At 44.4% G+C, this 25,442-nt stretch overlaps 1 protein-coding gene across 2 annotated transcripts in view; it reads right to left on the minus strand.

The window, feature by feature from the left end:
• The window catches only part of SHC4 (SHC adaptor protein 4), a 109,058-nt gene extending 95,968 nt beyond the window's left edge, over positions 1-13,090 (minus strand). For both annotated transcript variants that reach the window (XM_019730684.3, XM_088797197.1), the window contains exon 1: positions 12,117-13,090. In XM_019730684.3, the coding sequence (XP_019586243.3) occupies positions 12,117-12,701 (585 nt within the window). In that variant the 5' untranslated portion in view covers positions 12,702-13,090. The remainder of the gene's footprint in view (positions 1-12,116) is intronic.
• Positions 13,091-25,442: the final 12,352 nt, after the last annotated feature.

The following is a 25,442-nucleotide window of genomic DNA, read 5'->3' on the forward strand; positions in this document are numbered from 1 at the left end:
GCCAAAGTTAATATAAGACCCAGTATAATTTCAATATAATATAAGACCAGGTCTTTAATGCAATATAATATAATATAATACCCCATCTTATATTAATTTTTGCTCCAAAAGACGCATTAGAGTTGATTGTCTGGTTGGTCTTATTATTTTCGGGGAAATACAGTAAATTTAACGTAAATGTCAAAAGAATATTTGAAACATTTTCATCAGAGAACAGGTCTTCTATTATATAAGATTAAGAAACACTCCATTCTTTACCATCCTCGAAAATCACCTAAAATCTCTGCCTTAATCGGACAACTGTCAGGTAAGGACGCTGGATCCTTTGGCCTGGCCACAAAAGTGCAAACGCATCCTGAGGCTCTCCCCAACTCTGCCTGTCTGCTGGGCACCACCCTCTCTTCTAGATGACTCTCTGTGACTTCAAGCTCAACATATGGGAAATCAAACCTCTTACCTTCCCTCTCAATGCTGTTCTCCTCCTGTGTTCCTCCATGTCGTTTACTGGCCTGTTCTCACCGGACACCAGGCCTTTTACCTCAGGCAAGATGGATCGGAATCTGTCCTCCGTCTTTACCCTTCTCTTCAAATTTCTCTTCCATACTATTTCTACCAGTGTTTAACTTCACTCCCTCTATTAAGACCCCGATAGAGACACTTCTCCTTTGGACTGTTACTGTAATAGCCTCTGAAAGGGGATTCCCCCCCCTCCCGCTACTCCCTGCTTTAGTGCAAAGGAATCCTGATGCTGCTACGCAAACATGGAAACTCCTTAGCCTGATATTTCTGGCCTGCTGTAATCTGGCTCAAATCTTAATGTGTTATCCACCAGTCTTTTCCAAGCAGCTGCTACTTAACCAAACTAAAATTGGTGCTCCCCCTTGTATATAACCCGTATTTCCTTACCTATGTCCCCTCCATTTGGAATACCCTTTCTTAAATGTATATTCCTGTGGTTGAACTTCTGTCCATTCTTAGGGACCACCTCAGATGCCATAATCTTCCCTGAAGCCTTTTCTGACCACCCAGCTAGAAGTTGTCTCTATCTCTTAGAGTTCATTACACTGATGTATTTGACTATTTTCCTCAGATTTGTATCATTTTCTACTTTGTATTATGATTATTCATCTCTTAGTTTGAACGGAATGCTACACCAGCAGTTTCACAAAGTGTGTTTCACAAAATAATAGTTCCATGAGGAGCGGAACAACAAGTTCGAAAATGCTGCCTACTATAGTCCCCACCTTAGGAATTTCAGTGGGGATGGAGAAAAATGGGTGTGTGTGAGAAATGTCATGAAGGTGGAATTGACAGGACTTGATAACTGAAGGCTGTGTGGAGTAAGACAGAGTGAATGGTCTGGAATGACTCTTGGATTTCTGACTCAGGCAATTGGGAGATGCCACTCACTGAGAGAGCAAGAGGTAGGAGTGGAGGTGTCGGTATCTGATGATGTTTGCTTTGCAACAGTTGAATTGAATATCTTAGTGGAGAGGGGCAGTAAGGAGATAAAAGGCCAAATCCTTGACTTTCTCAGTTCTCATCTTCCTTGAATCCTCCATGTGTTCTGACGTTGTTTTGTCCAACCTCTTTCTCCTCCCTCCTCGATGACCCTGTGCTCTCTCCATCCTGCTCCTCACACTGCTACCGTGTTTCCCCGAAAATAAGACCTAGCCAGACAATCAGCTCTAATGCGTCTTTTGGAGCAACAATTAATATAAGACCCGGTCTCCTATCATAGTATATAAGACCGGGTCTTATATTACAGTAAAATAAGACCTGGCTTATATTAATTGTTGCTCCAAAAGACGCATTAGAGCTGATTGTCCGACTAGGTTTTATTTTCGGGGAAACAAACACAGTAGTCCCCTCACTGCCACCCATGCCTTTTCTTCATCTCCACTGGATACCTAGGTGTGGCACTCACAAGGTTCTCTTCTCTTCCTGCTCCACACTCTCCTTTGATAGACTTGTCCATTCTGTGAGGCTTGATGATAACAGCAACAAAAGTAATTTCTCCTTTGTCCTAACTATTGTATTTTCTGATGGAGATTCCACCTGAATGCTTTGAGGTCACGTTGAATGCCACACATGCAAAATAAAACTAACCCCCAAAACCTTCCTGCCTCCTCATTTCCTTCTCTAATGGGTCTCACATCTTTCCCATTTCTACTGGCACTGCCTTTTCCCATACTGCTTCTCACTGGGCTCTCTTTCTCCAGTCACCCTCCACCGGATTCTCTCTGAGAACTGCAGACCATACAATCTTTCTAAAACATATCTCTGATTTTGTCATTCCCCTATTAAAAAAATATTCAATGGTTTTCTGTTGGAAAACCCAACTTTTCCGATACACCCTTGTTATAGCATCAGTCCATCCTATTTTTCCTCTGATCTCTGACCAAATCAATTTACTCACTATTCCCCAAATGCATCCTCCACTTTCCCACCTCCATGCCTCACTCCTGCCATTCTCTTTGCCTAGAACGCTCTTCCTCCATCTCTGCCTACGGAAACTCTACCCATTTCTCAAGACTCAGTTAAGATGCCTCCTCCGCCTTCATGAAAACTTCTCTAATCATCTTAAATGGAAGGAGTCCCCTTTCCTCCCTGAACTCCCACATGATTTACTTGTATCACTTTGGGTCATTTTTTATACACTGCCGTCTATCACAGTAATTTGTGCAGACATCTTTGTTCTCCTTTCATACTGTAACCTCCTCATGCAAGAATTATCTTAGTCACAAAAGGCAGGGAAAGAGCACGGGCCTGGGAGTCAGGAGACCTGCACTTTTTTTGTCCTTGCTCTACTGCTGATGAGTCCTGAGGCCTTGGATAGCTTAATTCACTATGAAATAGAACTTTGTAATCTAATGTATCCATCTGAGTCCTAAGTCCAGGGTTAAAGGAACAATGCTGAAAGGAGAGGAGGGGAAGGGGCAGTGCCTTTCAAAAATGTAGAGTCTGCAAAGATTAAAAAAATTAAGTGTAAATGGTATGTTTCACCATTTCCTAATGAATGATTCATATAAATTATTATCTGATGACACTGAGGGGAAATATCCAATTTCTGAGGTTGTCCTTAAAACCCTCGGGCTCGTTCCTCAAGTCGCTTGCTTTCTGTCACTTCCTCCCCTCTGACCAGAGGAAGTTTCCAACCCCCAAACAGGCTCTGTTCTTAAAATTTACTTGTAAGTTAGCTGTGAAAACTCTTAATGCATTTCCCTATGGAAGTGACGGGGACAGTAATGGTAGGATACCATGGGAAGGATAGCAAGCTGGCCTGTGAACAGCATTTAGCCCAGAGTACACCTGAGTTAAGGTGAAATCTGCTCCTCACACGGACGTGACTGATCTACAAGTGAGTCATGGCCACGTATGGCTGATTTGTCCCCATGGTCATCCCATCACTTGAAATCCTGAGGTGGAAGCCAAAGCAGTATTGTTTGGGTGGAGGTGAGAGAGAGAACTACAACATTTAGAGAATCTGTGGGTTTAAAGAGGAGAAAAAAGAAAACTAGAAGTAGCTTTGGTTAGATTTTCCAGGAGCCAACTGGCTACTCAATTGTTTATTCTGCACTCACTGTAACCTCCTAATGCACATCCCAGGTTTCTGTTCTTCATCCCACGGACTCGGGGTTTCCCAGCCTCAATGCTATTGACATGTGGGGCCTGAGAATTCTGTGTTGTGGGCGCCGTCCTGTGCACTGTAGGATGCTTAAGCACATCCCTGGCCCCTGGTCCAGGAGAGCACTTGCGTACATGTACACGTACACACACACACACACACACATACTGTCTCTCTCACACACATCAGTTACGACGACCAAGGATGTCTCCAGGTATTTCCAAATGTCCCGAGTGGCAAAATCATCCTCAGCTGAGAACCACTGCACTAACTGGACTCCGCAGAGGTTCCCACATTTTCTGTGCCCCAGAATCACATAGGGAGCTTGTTTAAAAAGGCAGAGACTCAGAGATTCTGATCCAGTATGTCTAGGAAGAGGAGCTGGAAATCTACATTTTTAACTGATACAGGCCGCTCTTTAAAAACTTTGGGAAACACTACAATGAAGATTCAATGAAGTAAATATTTTTCCAAAAGCAAATACTGTTCACTCTGCTGCCCTGAGGGAAGAGGAGAACTCACCAGTGAAGAAATCACAGGCAACCCTAGGAGGGCAGGCCCGCCCTGAGCGCACCATGGGAAAGGTTTAGGGGGCAAAGTTCCACCGGTGGTACTGCTGCTCAGGAGAAAGGATGCCAAAGGGCTGTGGTGGCCCGCCAAAACCAAACTAAGGCTACGTCAAATGTTTTTGCCCAAAAGCACTCCTGAACCTTTGAAAGTTCATTCTCCTCCCTCCACCTGGGACCTGCTACGTGAAAGCCTCTGTGCTAAGCTCCTTACATATATTTTCTCGTTTAATCCTCTTCCTAACCCAAATGAGAAAGCTTATCAACTTTTAACATGATTTCTCTGGGAAAATTCATTGTCCCAAGAACTGACGTCAAACTAACTTTTGACCCCACAACCTCTTCACAACATAGGGACGGCCTGTACTAGTGCTGGAGATCTGCCACCCTTAAAACTTTGCAACGGTGTTAGTTTGGGAAAGGGCTCTCTGGGCTGGGAAGGCAGGATCCCTTCTCTGTGGGTCTCATCCAGTCCCCAGTACTTTGTCCTGTCGCATAAGAGGATGAAGCCCTGGTCTGTTGCCCAAGAAGACATTCTCCCTCAGCTTCTCTCCCAGGTATTCTGAATTAGAAAATGAAAGACAAAAAGGTTAGAAATGTCTTCTCCTTCCAAAGCCACAGGTAGGCATGCAAACTCAGCCACCTCCAGGGCACAGGTGACTGTGAGTGAAACGAGGGGGGACTGGGGCGCAGCACTCAGCTCTGGCTATCTGCTGACAAATGGGATGTCGGCCAGTGCCACCCACTCTTCTGAGAAGCCAGAAATCCAGTTTTATATGGAATCTCTTGGTTTTAAAATGTTGGCAACTAATCAAAAAAAAATTTTTTTTTCTAATTTGACCAAACAAAACATGTCACTAAGCTGTTGGTGTATGACCTCTGTGTTCCAGATTCTTTTCTGGGTAGGACACAGCCTGTACTATGCATTCTTTCCTCTCTGTCTCCCCCACACACAGCCCCCTCCACATCCCTCCCTCCCCCGCAATCCCATCAACTTCCCACAGGACATATGATTCCCAACTCCTCCCTAGGACTGCCTTTAGCCCCATTTCCCTTCAGAACCGTTGGCTGCCGGTGTCAGACCCTGACCAATGGAAGCAGCACTTTAAACTTTATTCCTTCTTTTCCCAGCCTTAAATGTCTCCATAGGTGGGAGGTCGTTTCCTTTGTGCTCTTCTGCCATGTCCTCCCTCCATCATCACCCCCTTTGGTTGCTGGTTGCTTCTGGATTTCTCATTAGTGTGCTTAAACCATCTGTCATTCCCGTCTTTCAGGGGCAGGAAATGAAAAGACAATGGCTAGTTGACATTGGTGGGGTCTCTAAACACTATGAACCCTCAACCTGCATCCTGCCTGCGACCCAGGAAAATGGCCAGACCGCCTAAGGGGAATGGCTAGAGGGGAAGCTATCCAGGCAAGATGCTCAGCAAGGAGTTTCCAAAATGGGTAAAGAATCTAGTGTGAAAATTGGGGCCTAAACATAGAGGTAGCTCCTGTCTTCAGGGGACTAGCAATATCCTAAACAATAAACTGAAGGTCAAAGGCCTTTCACCCATGTAGGGTCACAAAATAAGCCCCCTGATTCACTATGTGATCCTGTTTAGAGGTTGGTTGACAAATAATGACCAAAATTGAAATTATTGCCAGCCACGCAGGAAAGGGAGTGAGGGAAAATGAAGCAAGATAGGGATAGAAAACTGAGTCTTGTATACAGAACTGAGAGTTCTTGTCTGGGCTCTCCTACTAAGTTGCTGTGTGGCATGGGGCAAGTCACTTCACATCTCTGAGCCTCTGTTTCCTCAACTGTAAATAAGGTTTTGAACTTGGTGATCGGCAAGACTCTTTCTTCTAGTTAACGCTCTAGTGGCCAGGGGTGCTCAAGGACCAGACAGATCAAGTCATGTGTGAGGGTTTAAAGAGAGTAACAGAAACAACAGGTCAAATCTGCCAGGATTTTCCTAAGTTCTAGCAGAATCTATTTCTATATCTACTCCAAGAAAGAAACAGGAAGGAAAATATAATACCCTCAATGCCAAATTGTCAGTTTTAGCTGGAATTACTTCCTCCCACCCATTCTACCTCCTTTTAAACCACCAATAACTTAGGAAAGAGAGAAATCAGCGCAGACAGAAAGTCATCTCCATTCGCTGTGAGTACCTGACCCACACCACTCATGTCTGCCTTTATTTTGCACAAACCATGGGACTGTCTCTCCAAGGGTTTCCTGAAGTTACAGATCTCCCTCTTTCAAGGTCAGAGTTACCCGACTGTCTATGTGTGTGGCAGGGCCTTTTTGTCTTAGCACTTTGTCCACAGAGAAGAGAGAAGGGTTACCTCATGTTGCTCCTACAGTCCTCAGGTTGGACCCGAGCCCAACCTGGCCTAGCTGGGTAGACAACATGAGCGATGCTATGTTCTCAGGATCCCAGCCATCATCATTCACCCAGACCTACCCCTTGCCCCAGGCCACCCTCTGCCCCTCCCTAGAATCCTACACGCGGAGGCTGTTCCACAACCTGACTCCTCTCTCACCGTCTCTCTAAAACGGACCACTTGTACCCATGCCAGTACCACATACCCCCTTCTGCTTTACTGGTGAAGCCAGCTCAGTGTTTATTAGATGGTTCTAAGGACATTCCTTCTCCTTTCTATCAACACTCAGATTTTTAAAATTATTTCCTTCAGGAAACTGTCCTAAATCTGTTTTCTAATCAAAAGAGATCCTAATAGAAGGAGATTTAAGCTCAGTGGGAAAGGAGAACCTGGAGTCTCAGGATCTTAGCATTTTGTTCAAACTTCTTGTTTTAAATATGAGAAAATGAGGCCTAGAGAGGTAAGATGACTCACCCAAGGTCACACATCTGTGTAATTTCAGAGCCATTACTTTAACTCAGATCTCGTAACTCCTAGACCTGTGCTCTCCTGTGGAAAAGACACATGGGGCAGACAGAACATTGTGGTTCCATGGACCACACTAATCTAGACAATGGGCAATACTAACCTGTTGGTATTAAGATACATTAGACACGGGAGGATGGACAGTAAGAGTCTACTGTAAGACTTACAAAGGAAATAAAGAAAATCCCTCAGCACAAATTCATATTTGCACAAAAAGCTGATGAGTCTAATATCCAAGAATATCTGTGTGAGCAAACACATTGCAATGAACGTTTTGGGGGAAACTTATAGCTTGAATTACATTGTCCAAAAAGGTAAGTTGAATTCTTAACCCCCAGAACCTATGAATGTGACATTATATGGAAGTAGAGTCTTCGCAGATGTAATCAAGTTAAGATGTGGTCATGCCAGGTTAATGTTGGCCCTAGTCCAATAACTGGTGTTCTTATAAGAAGAGGGAAATTTGAACATTGTTACACAGGAGAGAGAGCCATGTGAAGATTGAGACAGAGATTAGAGCGACACATCTACAAGCCAAGGAATGCCAAGTACTTCTGGCACCTACCACAAGCTGGAAGAGGCAAAAAAGATCCTCCCCTAGAACTTTCAGAGAGCATGGCCCTGCTGATAGCTTGATTTCAGAATTCTAGTCTCCAGAATTGCAAGAGAATACATTTCTGTTGTTGCAAGCCACCCAGTTTGTGATATTTGTTACAGCAGCCGTAGGAAACCCATACAGTCTGGGGAAATGGTTGGGGTGATGTGAGGAGACTAAATCATGAAAATGAATGCAACACAGCAAGTTGTATGAGTTGGTCCAGTTATAAAGCTATCTTGCAGTGTGGTCCTTCATGTACACTACTCCATTCACATACTTTTAGGACTGCCTGTACTGCTTAGATGTAGGGAGAGAAGGTGGGAAGAAGACGAGCATTGGAGGGAGACAAACCTGGATTTGAATCCTGTCAGCTACGTAGGCTGTAAAATGTAGGGTAGATAACATACTTTTGGAGTCTCTTTCCTCACTTGGAGGATATAGCATCCCTCAGAGGGTTACTATGAGAACTACTGTGTTTACCTGTAGCTGCTCTGTCAAGGTTATTTTTTTCATCTCTGCTTTATTTAGTCTTTGAACTAAATTGTAGGAAGTTTTTGGGTTGGAGATGGGAAAGGAAACTAACAGTTTAAACAGTTCCCCTGTGGATAAAGGAGCCTAGAGTCATTAAATGCTAGTGCAGGGGGATGGGTGGTGGGTGTGGGTGAGGGGCACCTTCAAGACCATACAGACCAATCCTCTCATTTTAGAAATAAGCGCACTGTCGCATTGCATAATTTCCACACTCACCACAGACTACGTGGGGCACCTGGGAGACCTCCAAGTGAATATTTGTTGGTGGATGAAGTGATATGAAAAGAACTCATAAAGAAATGAGACTTAATCTTGCAGTGGAAATAAATGTCACCATTTGCCACTGTTTAACAGATTTCACCCACCTCACTACTTTGCTCAGCCTGGGTCTGGTTGTCCATTTCTGGCTCAGTGTCTCTCAAAGAATGGTTTGCTAGTCCATCTTCCTTGAGAGACCTTCAGAAGGTGTAAGGCCTGAGCTTAAGCGAAAGTTACTCAAAAATAAGTGCTCAGGATTCATAAAGTATTTTCAGCTTTATAATTGATTTTACATCATAAGACCAAAAGCAGAGTCATTTTAAAAGAGGATTTTTAACCCAAAGTCAACTCTAACTTAAAGTGTATGGCAGATATATTTCCTGTTGTGAAGATAAAGTATGTAAGAAAGCAAATTAAGAGTAGGTACAATTATGCCAATTTTCACCCCAAAGGAATACAATACCCTCTTATCTCTCCCCACACAACTGCTGTTCTTACTTCCCCTGTTTATTGATCTCCCTGGCACTTATTACACGTGACATATCATATTGATTTGTTTATTCAATCAGGACCCATCTCCACTCACTGGAATGTAAGTTCCACCAGGACTCAGACCTGGTCTCTTTTGTTCACTGAAATATCTTCAGGGCCTGGAACAGTTCTTGTCTCATAAGTGGTTCCCAATACGCATTTGTTGAATAAATGAGTGAATGAATAAACAAATTAGTTGGGCAGGAAGGTGAGCAGACACATGACATAGGTAAGGAAGCAGAATATGGGGCTGTCTCTAGCCTACAAAATTTGGCCCTACATCCAGTAGGCATTGAGAACACCTCTCCCACGTCTCTGCTCTGACTCCATCATCACCAACTAACCTTTGATTTAGGTCTTCCTATGTGCATTTTCCTACTCATGGGAATACAACGATCACAATTTTGGTTCACGTGGTCTGATATTTTTCACTATAAATTCACAGGTTGGCATTGCATTTTTTAAAATTGGTTTATATCTTGAAGAATTCTTAGAAACAGAATCTCAACCAGGATAAAAACCTGTGGTGAAAAGAGCAAAAAGTGGCACACAGGGGACTTGGGTTCTAGCTCTAACTCTTTTTCTGACTCTCCTTGTGTGGCCTTAAAAAATCATTTGTCTGGGCTTCAGTTTCCCCCCAGGGGCTTTAACTTGATAACTTCTGAGTCCCTTCCATCTCTCAAAGTTAGGATTCTATGAAAATTAATAAAGTAGGCTCTTCCATGTATTTTGACATCCTACCAGAGGTATTAACCGGTGTCTCATGTCACTGTCTACTGGTAAAATAGTGTGGCTCACTTGAGTCCCAGGTCAGCCCTTTTCCTAGGGTCAGTTAGCATTGCCCGGAAAAGACAGATGGTGTCCTCATTAAAAATCTAAAATGCCAGTGGAGGTACTCCCCAGGGAAAATGGAGATCACACAGCAACTCTTTGCACATTTCAAATTGTACAGGGGTGTGGGTGTGGGGCGTGGAAGGAGGTACAAGAGGGAAGGAAAGGCACAGCAGAGGGGAGAGGATGCCTAGGTGATAGGAAGCCAGGTGTAACGAACATGGGTTTCGAGAGTCACTTGTTTTCCCATGAGGGACGGCAGACACATAAGCTTGACAGATGAGACTGTGCCCATGAACTTTCAGTAGATACATAAAACTATTTCTATCATGAGCAATGCCACTGTGGGGGAGGGCGAAAGCTGAGTGTCCCATAAATTTTTTCAGTTATCCATTTGCTAAGGCTGTCCCAAGCCTGCTCTCTTTGTAACCCTTCCAATGTTTGTTATTTGGCCGTCCTAAAGATCTTAATTGCCTGTTTGTAATACAGTTATTGGGCTAGCGCTGAAATTTACATCTTTAGATCAGACGTCTCATGTAAGTGCTAGTGTTACGCGACTGCCTACCTACAAATAAGTACCACTTAGATATTATTACTTTCAACTGCAACACGTCAAAAGCAAACAGCATGAGCCTCCCTTCCCAACTCACTGTTTCTATCACTGACATCACTAATCCCATTCTGAGGCTTAAATATGAAGTTATGTTTTACACCTCACAACCCTTCACACTATTCATTCACAACTTCCATAAACAACAGTAACACATCCACCACTGCTCAATAAATGATGACTGTTATTCATATCATGACCTGAAATGTTCTGACCAATCATCCAAAACTATTGGGACTTCTCACAGAGTCTCCTGCATTCATCCCTTTCTCTCATCTCCACCGTCATCCATGTTTTCATCCCTCTTGCCTAAACTTCCAGAGCATCTCTCTTACTGGCCTTCCCATCTCTAATTTTTCCCTCCTTCAGTCCATCTCAAATATGTCCACAGACTGACCTTTTTGAACCCACTTCCCTCAAGTCATAGTTTGCCCACAAATCTATGAGGGATCTTGTTTGCTAATCAGTGTTTAAAAACTCCTCATTCCGCATTTAAGAGCTTCAGTCAATCGCTTCCTCCTCCCCAAGCTACCCACGATGTATATTTGTCTTTATTCAATACAACAATTAATAAAGTTTGTTTGAGCACCAACTATGTACCAGCCACTGTCTGTATCACCCACTAGCATCCAGCATTCTCCCTCTTCTTCACTTAATCCCAGCTAATGTTATGCTCCCCTGCAGCCACCCCGGTGATAACCTACTGCCTTTTGGACTTTGCTTGTATTCTTGCCCTGCCAGGAATCTCTTCCCTTCTGCCAATTCAGATCTGCAATCTCTTCCAAGGTTCACCTTCTCCTGAAGGTTTCCCATGTGAATGAATCCCAGACTACAACAACCTACTCCTTTTCCTGAATTCTCTCAGCATTCTCACACAGATATCTATTGCTAAGTATATTTCTGTTATTCTTTCACATGCATTCAAGGGTCTGCCCGATTGAAATGTGAGCACCAGAAGGGCAGGGGCCCAATCTTGTTTGCTTCTTTTCCCCGATCTGGAATGGACCAGGGCAGCTACAAGGCCAGTAAGGATCCTGATTGCACTCAGAGCTCATGGAGGAGGCCCACTCGCTGCAGTGTAAGCAATAAAGGCAAAAACTGAGCACCAAAGACCTACGACTAGCTCCTCATACAAGGCTAGAGACTCGGCCATGTTTTGTGAAGTGTTTCTTAAGTGCTGAATTAATTATTTTTAAAAAATAATTCAATTTTTTTTTAATTGAAGAATAAATAATAATATGAAGAATTTTTATTATTCTTCTAGCATGGAAACATCTACTGAAATACAATGGCCGGTATAGCCTACCGGGTCTCAATCACTAATCAGATTTGAAATTCTTGACTCTTTTTGGCCAGAATGCTACAGCCAGTGGGGACAAAAAGGCACCATCTCGGCTGTCCCTATCAGAAGCTGCCCCCTCACCTGGCAACTACCTACAGGTTAGCACCAGTTCATGTCCTTGAACCAAAGTTGTCTGTCTCCAGCACAAGCCAGGTATTTGCAGGGAAACCTGTAAGGCCAGCTCGCCTCCTCCCTTTGGTCCAGTTGCAATGCCTTGTCCAAATCTAGCCCACAGCCCGGTGATGTGCCGCCCCTGCACAAAGCAGGGAAGAGGCCCCTTTCCCCAGGAGTTCTTAGGACTGCAGAAAGGGGAATGGACTTACCCTCACATAGTAGCTCATGCCCATCCCCAACACGTGCTGCAGAAAGTGTCTGTCCTGCCTGCTCCCCGGAGTTGGCTCCCCAGGGCCGGGAAGGGGGCAGGCATCAGGAGTTACAGTGGTTGCCCTGTGCCTCACCACGTCCTGCTGCGGCTGAGGTGCCGACCCGGCCCTATGTAGACTGGTTTCTGGGGAAGCCGGGCTGCTGGGAACTGGATCCTGGCTTTCCTGGAGCTTCAGCCGGGGCACCTCTTTGGTACCCAAGCAAAAGTTTTTCAGACTCAGCAAGGTGGCTGGGTTGGCTAGCTTCACGCTGGCCATGCGCGGGATCAAGGTGCACAGTGGGGTGGGGCTCTCCTGGGACGCCAAGGTGGCATCTTCAGCCGGCAAGTGAGGAGCCAGGACGGGGTAAGGCGGCTGCTGCGAGCTCTTGTTCCCGATGGAGCCTCCGGGGCTGCCTTCGTCCAAGGACGTGATAGACTCGTTCCGAAAGCGGCTGTACTTGGCCCTGTGCAGCATCCCGGGGTGCCCGAAGAGTCCTACATACAGCACGAGTCCTCCCAAGCTGTCCTGACTGCGTTCTCGCATAGCCTTGGCAATGCTGAAACAGGATACTGTTGCATAAATCGCCTCGTCGTCTGCTAGATAAACGGTACGGAAAACAAATGCCTCAACGCCCCGCGCAACTCGCGGTGGCCACCTCTCTGCTCCCGGCTCCTTCGGGGTTGGTAGCCCAAGGGGAAAGCGCCTCCCCAGCTGACTTCAGTCCCTCTAGCCCAGGCTGCAGTACCCGGGGTTCTCGCCTTGGATTCCTTGCTGGGAAAGTCTGGGTTCGGGCTCGCGGCGGCGGGGATCGCTTACCGCCAACTCTTAGGCACAGAAACCCGCCGAGCACCCGCCCGCGGGTCCCGCCGCATCACCAGCGGTGCTGGAGCCTTGCAGAAATATTTAGTGCCCCCCCACCCCCACCCCCAGCCTCCCCGCTGCACACAGGAACTTTCAAACCTGCTCCCTCCGGTTCCCACAGGGCGGGGCAATGACTGGTCTATTAACCCTTTATTTGTTCCAGTGATTGTTCATTTAAAAAGGGAATAAAAAGAAAAGGTATATATGAGCCAAAGGCCCTTCTGCCTGAGTTCGTGGATTCTGATGGCCGCCCTCTCTTGGAAGATCTTGTCTTGCATCCGTTTGGGCCACAAGCCAGGGGTACTAGTGACCGGGCGCTGCATAGCATTCAGGGACTTGCGGTCTCTACGTGTGCCTCAGATCCCCTCCCAGCCTGCCCATCCATGCTCGGAGCTTCCCTCCCTCCTGCACAGTCTCAGAGCTTCTTTCAGGAGCGCGTGGGCCGCCGAAGGCTGAGATGGGCAGGATGATACGCAGAGTGTTGAAATTTTTATGAATGAACTTTGCTGAATGAATTTCGCTGTGTGTGTGCAAGCTAATAAATCTGTGAATGAAGCTGAGAATAGCTGTAATTGACTGATGGTCTCAGGGGTGCTTGGTTTTTATCCAATCAGGCAGCAGCTTGGTGACTCATGCACCATAAATATACTAAGCTAGTAGCCAGGAGAAAGAAAGCTGGAGGGAGAGGAGAGAGATTCTATTTTGTGATTAGCAATGAAAGGGTTAACATGCAAGACCACCTTTACTATAAATCATCAGTAAGCTGGACAGCATCAGGTTAAAAGGTCTATTTTGTTGTGGTTGCTGCTGTTGAGAGCGCTGGGAAACCCAAGCAGAATTAAAAATTAGATCCATTGTTCCACCCATATTAGGACATATGGTACATAACTCCTGTGGGGAGCCAGTGATGCATTTTTCTTAGAAACATAGTTCCTTTTTTATTGATTGCTGGTTTCATCTGCCGTCTGGTGCCACTTCCTGTACCTATCAAAAGCATTCTGAAGACACGGTGACAAACTGCAAGAGGCTTAGCACACAGGAAGCCAGAAAGGAAGCCAGGGGAGGGAAATGCAGGTTCTTTTAGGAAAAGACAAGAGGAAACTGCTGAAACATTGGGAGGATATGGAAATCACAGAGAAGAAATAAGGAAATCTCTGCTGAAGGTTACATTTCTTGGTGAGCCAAGGCTCTTATATCTGAAATTGTGCATTCATTCAAAAATTAAAACTAACTGGTAACCACAGGAATCAAGGATGCTGTCTTCATTGTCTTATTGCCCACAAGGCTGCATTAGGCTCATGTGTGTTCATGACTTTGGTGGCTTGAGCTCCTTGGGGATCCAAACACAGGTTCTGAATTAAATGGTTTCTGTGACCAGCTGAAAAGGCATCTTTGCTGGCTTCCTGCTCCCCCGCAGAAATAATGCACATTTTCACATCCTGTCTGCCAGATCTGTTAGGATGTGTTTTTCCTTGGGAAGGCCTTTTTGGATCTTCATAAACTCTCCCTTCAATCCTTCCAGCTGACCTCCTGCTGGCAAAACTGAGGCGAGTGGCTAAATCATTTGGAAACCACATCCCTGAGGAGACACTGGCTCTGGGAAAGATTGTCAAGTAACCTTCCTCTTTTTCTTTCTTCTCTTTCTCTGTCCTCCCCTCCCAGGGTCTCCTTCTCTGCTATTGCAGACCCCATGCTATGCTGCCTTGAGAAAGTTACTTTACCACTCTGTGGCTGAATTTCCTCATCTGCTAGGGGAAGCTATCTAATGGAGATGTTATGAGCGTTCATGAGATAATGTTAATTCCCGCAAACTTGGAACCATGCTTCAGACAGTGCCTGCCTCATAAGTACATGCCAGTCTGTGGGAAGAAAGGCCGTTTGAACCAGGGCCAGCTGTCCCTGAAACGGATACTTTTACCCCAACATTCTATACCATTCTAGGCAATTACAAAGAAAAATTGGCACAAATTAGGAGAAGCCAAGAAAGCCAACACTGTCCAAACAATTTCCTAACAACTGTGTGGATTTGGAGAAGGTGCAGAACCACAGGAGCCCAACTGGCTGATATGAATCCTTGCTGAGGTCTTCCTGACTGGAGGATGGGGTGCGCAGGGGACCTAGGTATCCAGGTATGCACCTCACCAGGCCGATTCCAGGGGCTCAGACAGGCCTACATTCCTCTAGAGGAGTGAATCCTAGGAGAGTTTTGGGGAAGGGGAACCAAGTGGGACCAGTTGAGGTAAGAAAGCAGCCATGGCCACTGTGGACTGTTATCTGTCCCTGGCAACCCTGAGGACCTTGGCTCTCCTAGGCAGCTCTGCCCAGGCCTTTTGTCAGGGTGAAAGAAACCAGATCTGCAACTGGGGAGTAGGGAGACAGCCTCAGAGCCCCAGCCAGCCAAGCTGAGCAGCTGTCAGCCAAAGGCAGGGGCTGAAAAACTTCCTAGTTCTTCTCTTTGCAAGAGAAGACCCATTAATTGAATAGATTTCCATTCCAGGTAGGTGGTTGGCTTGCTAGGACACGAAAACATCCTTTTTAGATAGTACTGATGAAAATAATACTAAAAGGAGCGACTATTTATGGAACAAAAGATAGTTTACCTGTGTTAAAAAACAAAATTCAACTGAGTAACTTTGAAGATTTAATTAGCTTTATTAAATCATTCATGGATTGGGCCACATGCCATCTAGCAACTAGATGGGCATTGCAATGTGTTGTACAAAATGGAAGGTCTTTATAGGAAGCAGGGTGGGACAAGAGAGCTATTAGCCAGAAAAAAAAGAAAAGATTATTTGGGGGCCTAGACACTTCTTTTTGGGCGATGAGAACTGGGAGGGTTTTTGTCCTGCAGATTGCCTCTTTTTCCTATGCCTACGTGACAGATTGCTTTACTGGTGCTTGATGAAAAAATTCCATACAGATTAAGATTACATTTCTGGGAGAGGTTGAAATTGCAATTACATCAAGTATTAACTCTAGGTTTGGTATCATGGGCTTTTAGCATGAGTGATGCCATTTTGGGCCTCTTGGTTTTTTTAACACCTGTATTCTCATTCAATCATTATAACAACCTTTGGAGCCTGGGACTATTTTCATCACCACCTTACACATGTGGAAAAGAGGCTCAGGGTAAGTTCAGTGACTTGGCCAAGGTCCCCTGACAGTTGAACAGTGATGCTGGGACCCTTCCAGCCGCTGTGCCTGACTGCAAAGCCTGTGCTGCAGCCTCTGTACTCGGCTATTTCCTGGAGCACCAGAGAGCTCAAGTTTAGATCCCAGGCCTACCATCTCTATGTTGCAAAAGAAACAGTCAAGGCTCTGAGTTTACAATAAGCCACACTGATTTACTGGCTTGTCTAAGCCTCACAGCCAGTTAGTGGTGGCTCTAGTGTAGAACCAGGTACTGACTCACTCCAACCACGTGCCTCTGCCCGCTGTGATACCAGCCCGCATGTGCAAGAACCTAACTCACACTCAGGCTCACAAAACGTCAGTGCTTGCTCCTTTCTCCAAATCCTTGGAGAGATCATCATCTGTAACATTCACCCCAAATACCTCACAGGATTGCCAGAAGTAAAAACATGAATAATAGATAAGAAAAGCCATTATTGTCATTAAACCAGCAGAGTACCATTAACCCCTCTCATCCCTGCCCTTGGAAAGCAGGATTCTGCTTAGACCACTGTGATATACCTTCTTTGCTTTGAGACATCCCCCCTTCCCAGGACACCTGCTGTGAATCAACTCAGCCAGCTTCTTAATGGATAGCCTGCCCTGGCTGGGCTTCTTGGATGGAACTGGAGGGTTCAGGGAAGAGCTGGGTCAGGCTGGGCCATAACAGAATTAGCCAGGTCCTGCTAGGATTGCTTAGAGGAGTGGGGGGAAACGGGATCTGGGTAAAAATGCCTGCCTAGATTTAGAAGAAAACCCATTGTGGGATTTGGGGTGGAGGAAGGGTGTGCTAGAGAGAGTAGGGAGGCGGAGATAGAACAAGACAGAAATAACCCTGGGGGATGTAGGCCAATTGCCACTTTGGAACAAAGTGGAGCAGGTGGCATCAGAGTGCTATAGCACAAGGACTCTTATTCCAGACACCAAATACCATTTCTATTCCAAAGCAGACCTACTGAAGAGCTGTAACTGGGCAAGACCTACTCCTGAAGAATTTTCACTGAGGATGAGTCCAACAGCCCATCAGTGAGGAATGAAAACATTGCTAAAGCTCTATTTTGGGAGGGGGGGGGGGCGGGATTCCACAAGACAGTATTTATATAAAGCTCCTGCCAGAGACCAAAATACCACTTCAAGGATGGGAAGTGAGATGGTGTGGAAGGGTTGAGTCTCTGAAAGCCAGGGCCTAGCATCACAAAAATGGGGGCAAGTCGCTTTTTCGCTTCTGGTCCCAGGCACTTAGGGAGCTGCAGGCTTCTGTGCAAATGAGGCCAAGTCCAAGAATCACGCCACGCACAACCAGTCCCGAAAACCACACAGAAATGGCATCAAGAAACCCTGATCACAAAGATAGAGGTCTCTTAAATGGTGGACCTCCAGTTCCTGAGAAACATGCACTTTGGCAAGAAGTACAAGAAGGGCCTGAAGAAGATGCAAGCCAACAATGCCAAGGTCATGAGTGCACGGGCTCAGGCTATCAAGGTCCTGGTAAAGCCCAAGGAGGTCAAGTCCAAGATCCCCAAGGGCGGCAGCTGCAAGCTGTCAACTTGCCTACATCACCTACTTCAAGCTTGAGAAACGTGCTCATGCCCGCATTGCTCTACTGGCCAAAGTTCAAGGCCAAGGCTCAAACCAAGGCCCCTGGCTGTGACTGCAGCTCTACCTCCAGCTCAAGCTCAGGCTCCGGCTCCCAAATGTGCTCGGGCCCCACAAAGGCCCCACACTAGAGGACTCTGTCTGAAGATGTGAGGAAAGAAGGATTAGTGTGACCCCTGCGCTGCCGTCTGCATGGGGCTGGCATCCTCCTGTCGCTATTTGTTTAAATACACCTAAGGCAGGATCTGTTAGAAAAGAATGTAGGCAGGTCCACTCCCCCCAGAGTTGTCATTAACTCTGAAAGCAATATCTTCCTTTCTTCCTTGTGCCTCCTGATCCAAATGTTTTCAGTTTTCTCACAGTCTTCAACCTTGGTAGGTAAACAGTTCTCTGATGGTTGCTGTTGGCCCTCACTGGCTCTCCTGGAACCAGAACCAAACCAGCTAGAAACAGCACAGAAAAACAGATATTTTCCTGTAATATACCTGGAAGCACGAGGTAAAAAATTAGACATCATGCAGATGAAAAGTAGATGAGTTACCGAGAGTCAGGTTCCACTGCAAATAACATAAAAATCCAAAAGAACAGTGGCTTAAACAAAACATTTACTTCCTTGGAGGTGGAAAGTCCAGGGATAGTGTCAGCTCTTGGCCATCCTTAAAGTGTATCTCTTCTCCTCAGAGTCCAAAATGGCTGATGAAGCTCAAGCCATTTCACCTGCGCTCCAGGCAGCAAAATGGATGAACGGACAAAGAAGGACATGTCCAATCTCTTAAAAGAAACATCCTGGAAGCCTAATACAACGTCTCCAGTTACATCATATTAGCCAGAACTTAGTCATATGGTTGCACCTAACTATAGAGAAAATGAAGTCTTCATCTGAGAATAAAAAGTCTTTTGTCTGGGTGCGTGGATGCTGCACATAAAATCATAGTCTGTTACTGGGGAAGGAGCAGAGAATGAGTATTATGGTCGACAACAGTATTTCTGCCACAGTAATCTTTTCAGAAGACCTTCTACCTAGATAGACTTTAAAGCTGGAATAGGACAAAAATGTCCTTTGTCAATGTGGCCCATTTTCCCTTTTACACACACACACACACACACACACACACACACACACCTTAAAAATGGCCCATATGTTAAAAATAGGTCCTGTCAGAACAGAAGTTTGCCTCTGCATTGCCAGTGGGACTAGGCCTCTGAAAGATGTTCAGGTGCTTCCAGGGCCAGTAGCAGGCAGTGACAGGAAGTGCATCCAGGCCACTGCTGATGGCGGTATAAATGGTTAATGGGCTCAGGTATAGCTTACAAGGAGGAGCGAGTGGGTGTTGGACAGGCGTCAGAGCAGAGTCATCAGGAGGTGTCTGACTCAGGAGCAGGACTCCGATTCTAACTGTGGACTGGAAAGAGAAAAGGGCACAGACAGGGCCCTGGACAGACAGAAACTCTAGCACTAAGACCTGGCTAAGCCAAATTCATTTCCAATCCTCTTTTCCTTTGCCCTCCTCTACCAGGAAAAGCTAACTACTTACTTCTCGGGCTTCTTTTGCAACTGCAGGGGGTGGGGGCATGTGACACAGTTCTGGTCTATGATGATCTGGTAATGAAATTCTGATGGGGGCTTCTGGGAAAATACCTGCTTTCCTGCTAAAAGGGGCAGACAAAAATGGAGCCCACTCATCTCTCTGTATGTCTTCCTGTCTTGAATGTAAATGTGATAGCTGGCGCTGTGGCAGCCATATTTTAACCACGAGGGAAAGGCCAACCAAATTATCAAGGCAATGGTCTTAACATCATTAAATCACTGACACAAGACCAGCAACCATCTCTAGATACATAGTTATATGAGGGGGGGGAAAAACACAAAAAAACAACAACAACAAAAAAAACCCTTTACTTGTTTTTAGTTAGCTGTTACCTGTTACTGACAGCCCAAAGCATTACTATCTGATACAAATACAGTGGCAAAAACAGGGATACAAGATGAGCAGAGCCTCTAGGCAGTTATGAGAAGAGACTATGGTGTCTAGTAGAAAATGTCCAAATGCAGTCAGAGTCAGACCAACCTAGTTTCAAATCTGGATGCTGATCGTATGGTAGGCTGTCTAAAGGCTCCTGAAGGGGTCCAACCCAATAGCTGGGACATGGTGAAAGGAATTTTGCAGTGTGATTAAGATTTAGACCTTGAGGTGGGGCGATTCGGTGGGTGAGCCCAATTTAATCACACGAGTATTTCAAAGCAAAGAACCTTTCCCAGCTGCGATAAGAGCCAGGAGACTTGAGACAGAAAAAGGAGGAGAGCTTTGAAGCATCAGAAGGACTCAATCTGCTGTTACTGGCTTTGAAGAAGAAGGAAGGCTGGCCATGAGTCAAGGAAGCCAGGAAGGGCCCTTAATTGACAGACAACAAAGAAACAGGGATTTCATATTTACACCCACAAAGAACTGAATTCTAACAACCCAAATGAACAACGACAAAAACAAACAAACAAACCACTCCCTAAAGCTTCCAGAGAGAAATGCAGCCTTACCAACACTTTGATTTTAGCCTGGGTCTTCCAACATACAGAGCAGTAAGATAGTAAATTTCTGTTGTTTAAGCTAAGCTGGTGGTAATTTTTTATGGCAGCAATAGAAAACTAACATGGATTTTGACACCAGGAATGGGGTGCTGCTGTAACAAATACAAAATGTGGAGTGGCTTTGAGAGTGGACAACAGATAGTGGCTGGAAGAATTTTGAGGGGCATTATCAAAAAAGCCTAGATTTCTTTGAGTGGAGTATCAGCAGAAATATGGACATTAAAGATATTGCTAGAGAGGTCTCAGAAAAACTGAAAAACGTGTTATTGGAAACTAAAGGAAAGAGGATCCATGTTATATGAGTATAGTGGCAGAAAACTTAACAGAATTGTGTCCTGGAGTTGTGTGGAAAGCAGAATTTGTTAAAAATGAAATGGGGGGGGGGGGGTTGGCCCGGTGGCTCAGGCAGTTGGAGCTCTATGCTCCTAACTCTGAAGGCTGCCGGTTCAATTCCCACATGGGCCAGTGGGCTCTCAACCACAAGGTTGCCTGTTCAATTCCTCGAGTCCTGCAAGGGACAGTGGGCTCTGCCCCCTGCAACTAATAACGGCAACTGGACCTGGACCTGAGCTGCGCCCTCCACAACTAAGATTGAAAGGATAACAACTTGACTTGGAGAAAGTCCTGGAAGTACACACTGTTCCCCAATAAAGTCCTGTTCCCCTTCCCCAGTAAAGATCTGAAAAAAAGAAATGAAATAGGATATTTAGCAGAGGAGATTTCCAAGAAAAGTGTTCTGAGTGAGGTCTAGTTTCTTCTTGCTCTTTTTAGTAAAATGAGAGAGGAAATAGATAAATTTAGGGAAGAAGGGTTAAACAAAAAAGAACCATGATTTGATAGTTTTGAATATTCTCAGACTATAAAAGATGCTAAAATTAAAAGACTAACTGCCAGAAATGTGTGCTCTACAGGAAAACCAAAAGTGTGACACCTTGGAAGGACCTAAAGGTCATAGCATAAAGTCACATAAGAGGCTCTTAGATTAAAAGTGTACCACACAAATACCCTCAAACTAGAGAGCTTAAGGTCTGTTCTCTCAGCCGTGTCTACAAAAGCCAAAAATAGACATGGAATTCTCTATGAAAGATTTGTGACTGAGACTCTTGCTAATGGAGTAAATCATCATGACATGCATGGGAGACCCACAAAATTCTTCAGAATATCATGCCAGCAGAAACACTGCCCAGGGGACAGAGCGGCAGGTCAAAAAGGATTATTCCCAGACCTTGAAACCTAATGGAATTTGCTCAGCTAGATTTAGAAATTACTTGAAATCACTGCCTCTTTTTTTCCTTTCGATTTTCTCCCTGTTTGAATTGAAATATCCCTATAACTGTTATTCTACCCTGTCCCACCATTATCTTTTGAGAGCAGATAATATGTTCCTTTAATTCACAAGTCCACAGGTGGAAAGAAATTGTGCCCCAGAATGGCTCATTCCGAGCTTCACCCATACCTGATTTAGATGATGGGATTTGGGACTTTGAGTTGATACCGTCATAGGTTGAGACTTTGGGGACCTTGGGATAAGGTGAATGTAGGACAGATGTGAACTCTGGTGGTCAGATGATAGACTTACCTGTGGGAAGTTAAAACAATAAATTTGTGTTGCTTAAGCTGCCAAGTTTTGTGGTGTTTTGTTTGCTTGTTTGTTTTTTGACAGCAATAGTAACTAATACAGACACTTTGTACTGTGAGCCAAAAAATAAAAAGAATTTTTGCACCCTGAGATTAAAAAGAAGCAACAACAATCTAAATAAATAAGTAAATACGTAAGGGGGGGAGGGGAGGAAGGTTTGCCTCATCTAATTCTAGTCCCCCAAATAAAAGCTATCTTAAGCCTTTGTTGGAACTTGAGGACTCCCTAAAGAAGCAGGAGGGATGGTATGCAATGGCCTCTGCAGATGAGATGCTCAGGGAAGAACACTGCAGACTCACTGCACACTCAGTAGCCTTGGTAAGTTTGTTTTTCCCTTTAAATAATCATTATATTTTACATTTTGTGGGCTAGTCTTTCTAAAGCTTGGGCTCCTTACCGAACCTCCTTATAAGGCAAACAATTTTTCTTTTCCAAATGCTTGTCTCTGAGTCTCCCTTTCACATTCTATCATTTCGGTAATTTACTTCCCCTCTCTGAGCCCCAGTTTCTCTTCATCTTCTCAAAAAAAGATAATAATGCTACCATATATAGCCTTGCTGTAAGGACTAAACGGGTATTTGACACATAGTAGGCCATCATTACGAGATAGCCATTATTATTAGAGCAGAGGCCCAAGGGAGGAGCGGAACTAAACAAGAGCCAGGCTGAATGAATGTTAAGCTCAGACGTTCTGATCTGTAACATCTTAAAAATTTCCCTAAATTATGTTTTTTTTAAAAAGTCCTTATCTTTTAGAGGTACGTATGGCAGGATTGAGTAATATAGCAATTTGATCATGGAAATTTACTTTCAAATAATCTTGCCAGGGAGGAAAAGCTGAGGAAATGGGGCCCAGGTGAAGCACGATGGGCTGTGTATTGATAATCGTTGAAGCTAGATGATGGATACAGTGGAATTAATTATATTCTGCTCTCTTTCGCAGAACGTAGAATAATGTTGATCCTGTAGGTAGAGCATGGAAGTGGAGTAAAAGCCCTGCAAAAAGCGGAGCTGGGAAAGGGCACAAAATAGGGTAGATGCATTATCCCATACTCTGCTTTTGTCGGGCTTGTCGATAGAGGGGAAGACGTGAGGGATGTGAAGTTTGGGCCAGGACATCTGTGCTTGTCAGGACTGCAGGGTTCATTCTAGGAGGTGTTTCCATCTACTCTTCTGTTCCTAAAACATACATTGTGAAATTTGCTTTGTCTTCCTGAGCTTCCATTTCTACAAAATAATATGGGTGTAAGAATGCATGCTCTTTGCCAAGGCGTTGGGCATGGACTGTTGGTGGCTCTGAAAAGCCCTGGAGTGTTCACGTCTCCTTGGGCAGTGGCTCTGTTCATGGCAGTAGCATATGGTAATAGAAGAGGATGCCTTCCAGTGAACCATGCCATGCTTCTCTACATAGTTAGGTAGTGGAGAGGTTTTCCAATGTTCTTCAACAATCATACATATATCCATAACTTCTATTTATAGCCAGTACACTGCTAAACCTCAATTTTTTTTTCTAGCCCAAACTCACAGTTGCAGATTCAAACTTCTGACAATCTCCAAACTCAACAAGTCAAAAACATAGCTTTCTACCTTGATCACCATCAGAATCTTTCCATCCATCCAGCCGTCATCTCAGATTGCTTCCTCTCTTCACGCCCCACATCTCATCACCAAATCTGTCCACTCTACCTTTGAATTGCCTTTTGATTTTATACTTAACTTTCTATTCACATACATTTACATATGGGCCGAACCCTGGTCATCTCTCACTGAGACTCTCCCCGACCCACCCAATAAACTCTTATCTGAATTATCTTTCTTTCTAATTCAAAATGTGATCATATCTGTTCCCAGGTTAAAACTTTTAATGACTCCTATGATTTACAGGATCAAATTCCAATCCTTCACCATGGCTAACCCCAATTAGTTTTTCAACCTCTTCTACAGTCATTATTCTTTATAAATCCTATTTCTAACAAGCCATGCTACTGGCCACTGCTCAAGGACAAAGGAACTATATGAAAAAATGGAAGTATTCTGGTACAACTGTCCTGAGAATTTGGGATGACCCCCCTACCCCACATACCCTTTCCCTCACCTTCCTCGGATCCCAACTATTGCATCTTTTAACTTCTCAAAACCTGTCCTCAGATTCTTCCTGCACACTGAGGCAAACAATTGATAACATTTTAAAGTAATAGAGGTGGTGACTGCCTTTAAGTAGATTTTATTCACCTCATCAAAGAGGGAACAAACCTGCAGTATGGAAAGGCCGGTTCAAATGGGCATTAGAGGAGCAGGAGTCTGTCAGGAAAGGCAGTATAAAAGAATTTTGCCAACTTAGAGATGAAACTAGTTAATGTTCTACAGGGCAACCATAACCTTTGGGGCTATCACATCTACTGGACAGCGATTATTTGCCTCTATTCCAGACAAGTCCTACAGGTTCACACATAACTTTGGAGTCTAAGCCCTTAATTAATAGTAAAAAGCAAAGTCAGACATACTACATTCACTTGGATAATTAAATTAGTGTTAGTTGAATCTGTTAAATGATGCTTCAGTATAAAATCGAAAAGACATACTGTCTACCTTTTTACCTTACTCCCAAATTGTTAATGCTTTTTTCAAACACATCAATGAAGGCAATTACACTAGAGGAATTCAGGAATCAGTTAGTAGATATGTGAGGGTAAGTTAGAATTCTAATTTATGCTCAGCCCCTTGAAATCGCCTGTGATGGTAGCTTCGCTGGTAACGCAAATACTGAGTGCAATGATTTTTAGGATCAAAGATAAAATTTGATCCACTGGGTTTACACTGGTAACCAGAGTTTAACCAAGACTTTGCAAAGCAAATCACACCTATTTTCTGTCAACTATTTCCTGGAAGAACCACCAAAGGCAACCTGGTTACACAGACACAATCTGGAAAAGGGGGAGGAAAACCACTGGTTCTGGAGAAGACAGACTTGAATTTAAATCCTAATTCAACCACTTATCAGCTGGTGGTCTCTGAAACTGTTTCCACACATCCAAGTGAATGACCATAAGAATCAAAAACAATGGAGAAATGGTTTCAAATGTTGGTTCCCAAACCACCACCTGTCTATGAAAAAGTTTTTGCCAGTTTATACAGAAATAGTAATTTTTAAAGTTCATAGGGGGAGAAGTGGACCTTATATTAAGAGTTTTTATAATGTTAAATTTAAACACTGTGTTTTCAAAAACAAACTAACAGATACAGACAAGATTGGTGGTTATCAGAGCAGAAGAGGATGAGGGAAGAGTGAAATGAGTAAAGGGGTGAAATATACGGTGACAGATGGAAACTAGATTTTTGGTGGTTATCATGCAATAGTGTATACAGATACAGAATCTATATAACTGAAATTTATCTAATGTTATTAACTAATGTTACTTCAATTTAATATTTT

This window comes from Rhinolophus sinicus, chromosome 3 (assembly GCF_057876585.1).
Source record: "Rhinolophus sinicus isolate RSI-liver-muscle chromosome 3, RSI-T2T, whole genome shotgun sequence".
Lineage (NCBI taxonomy): Eukaryota > Metazoa > Chordata > Mammalia > Chiroptera > Rhinolophidae > Rhinolophus > Rhinolophus sinicus.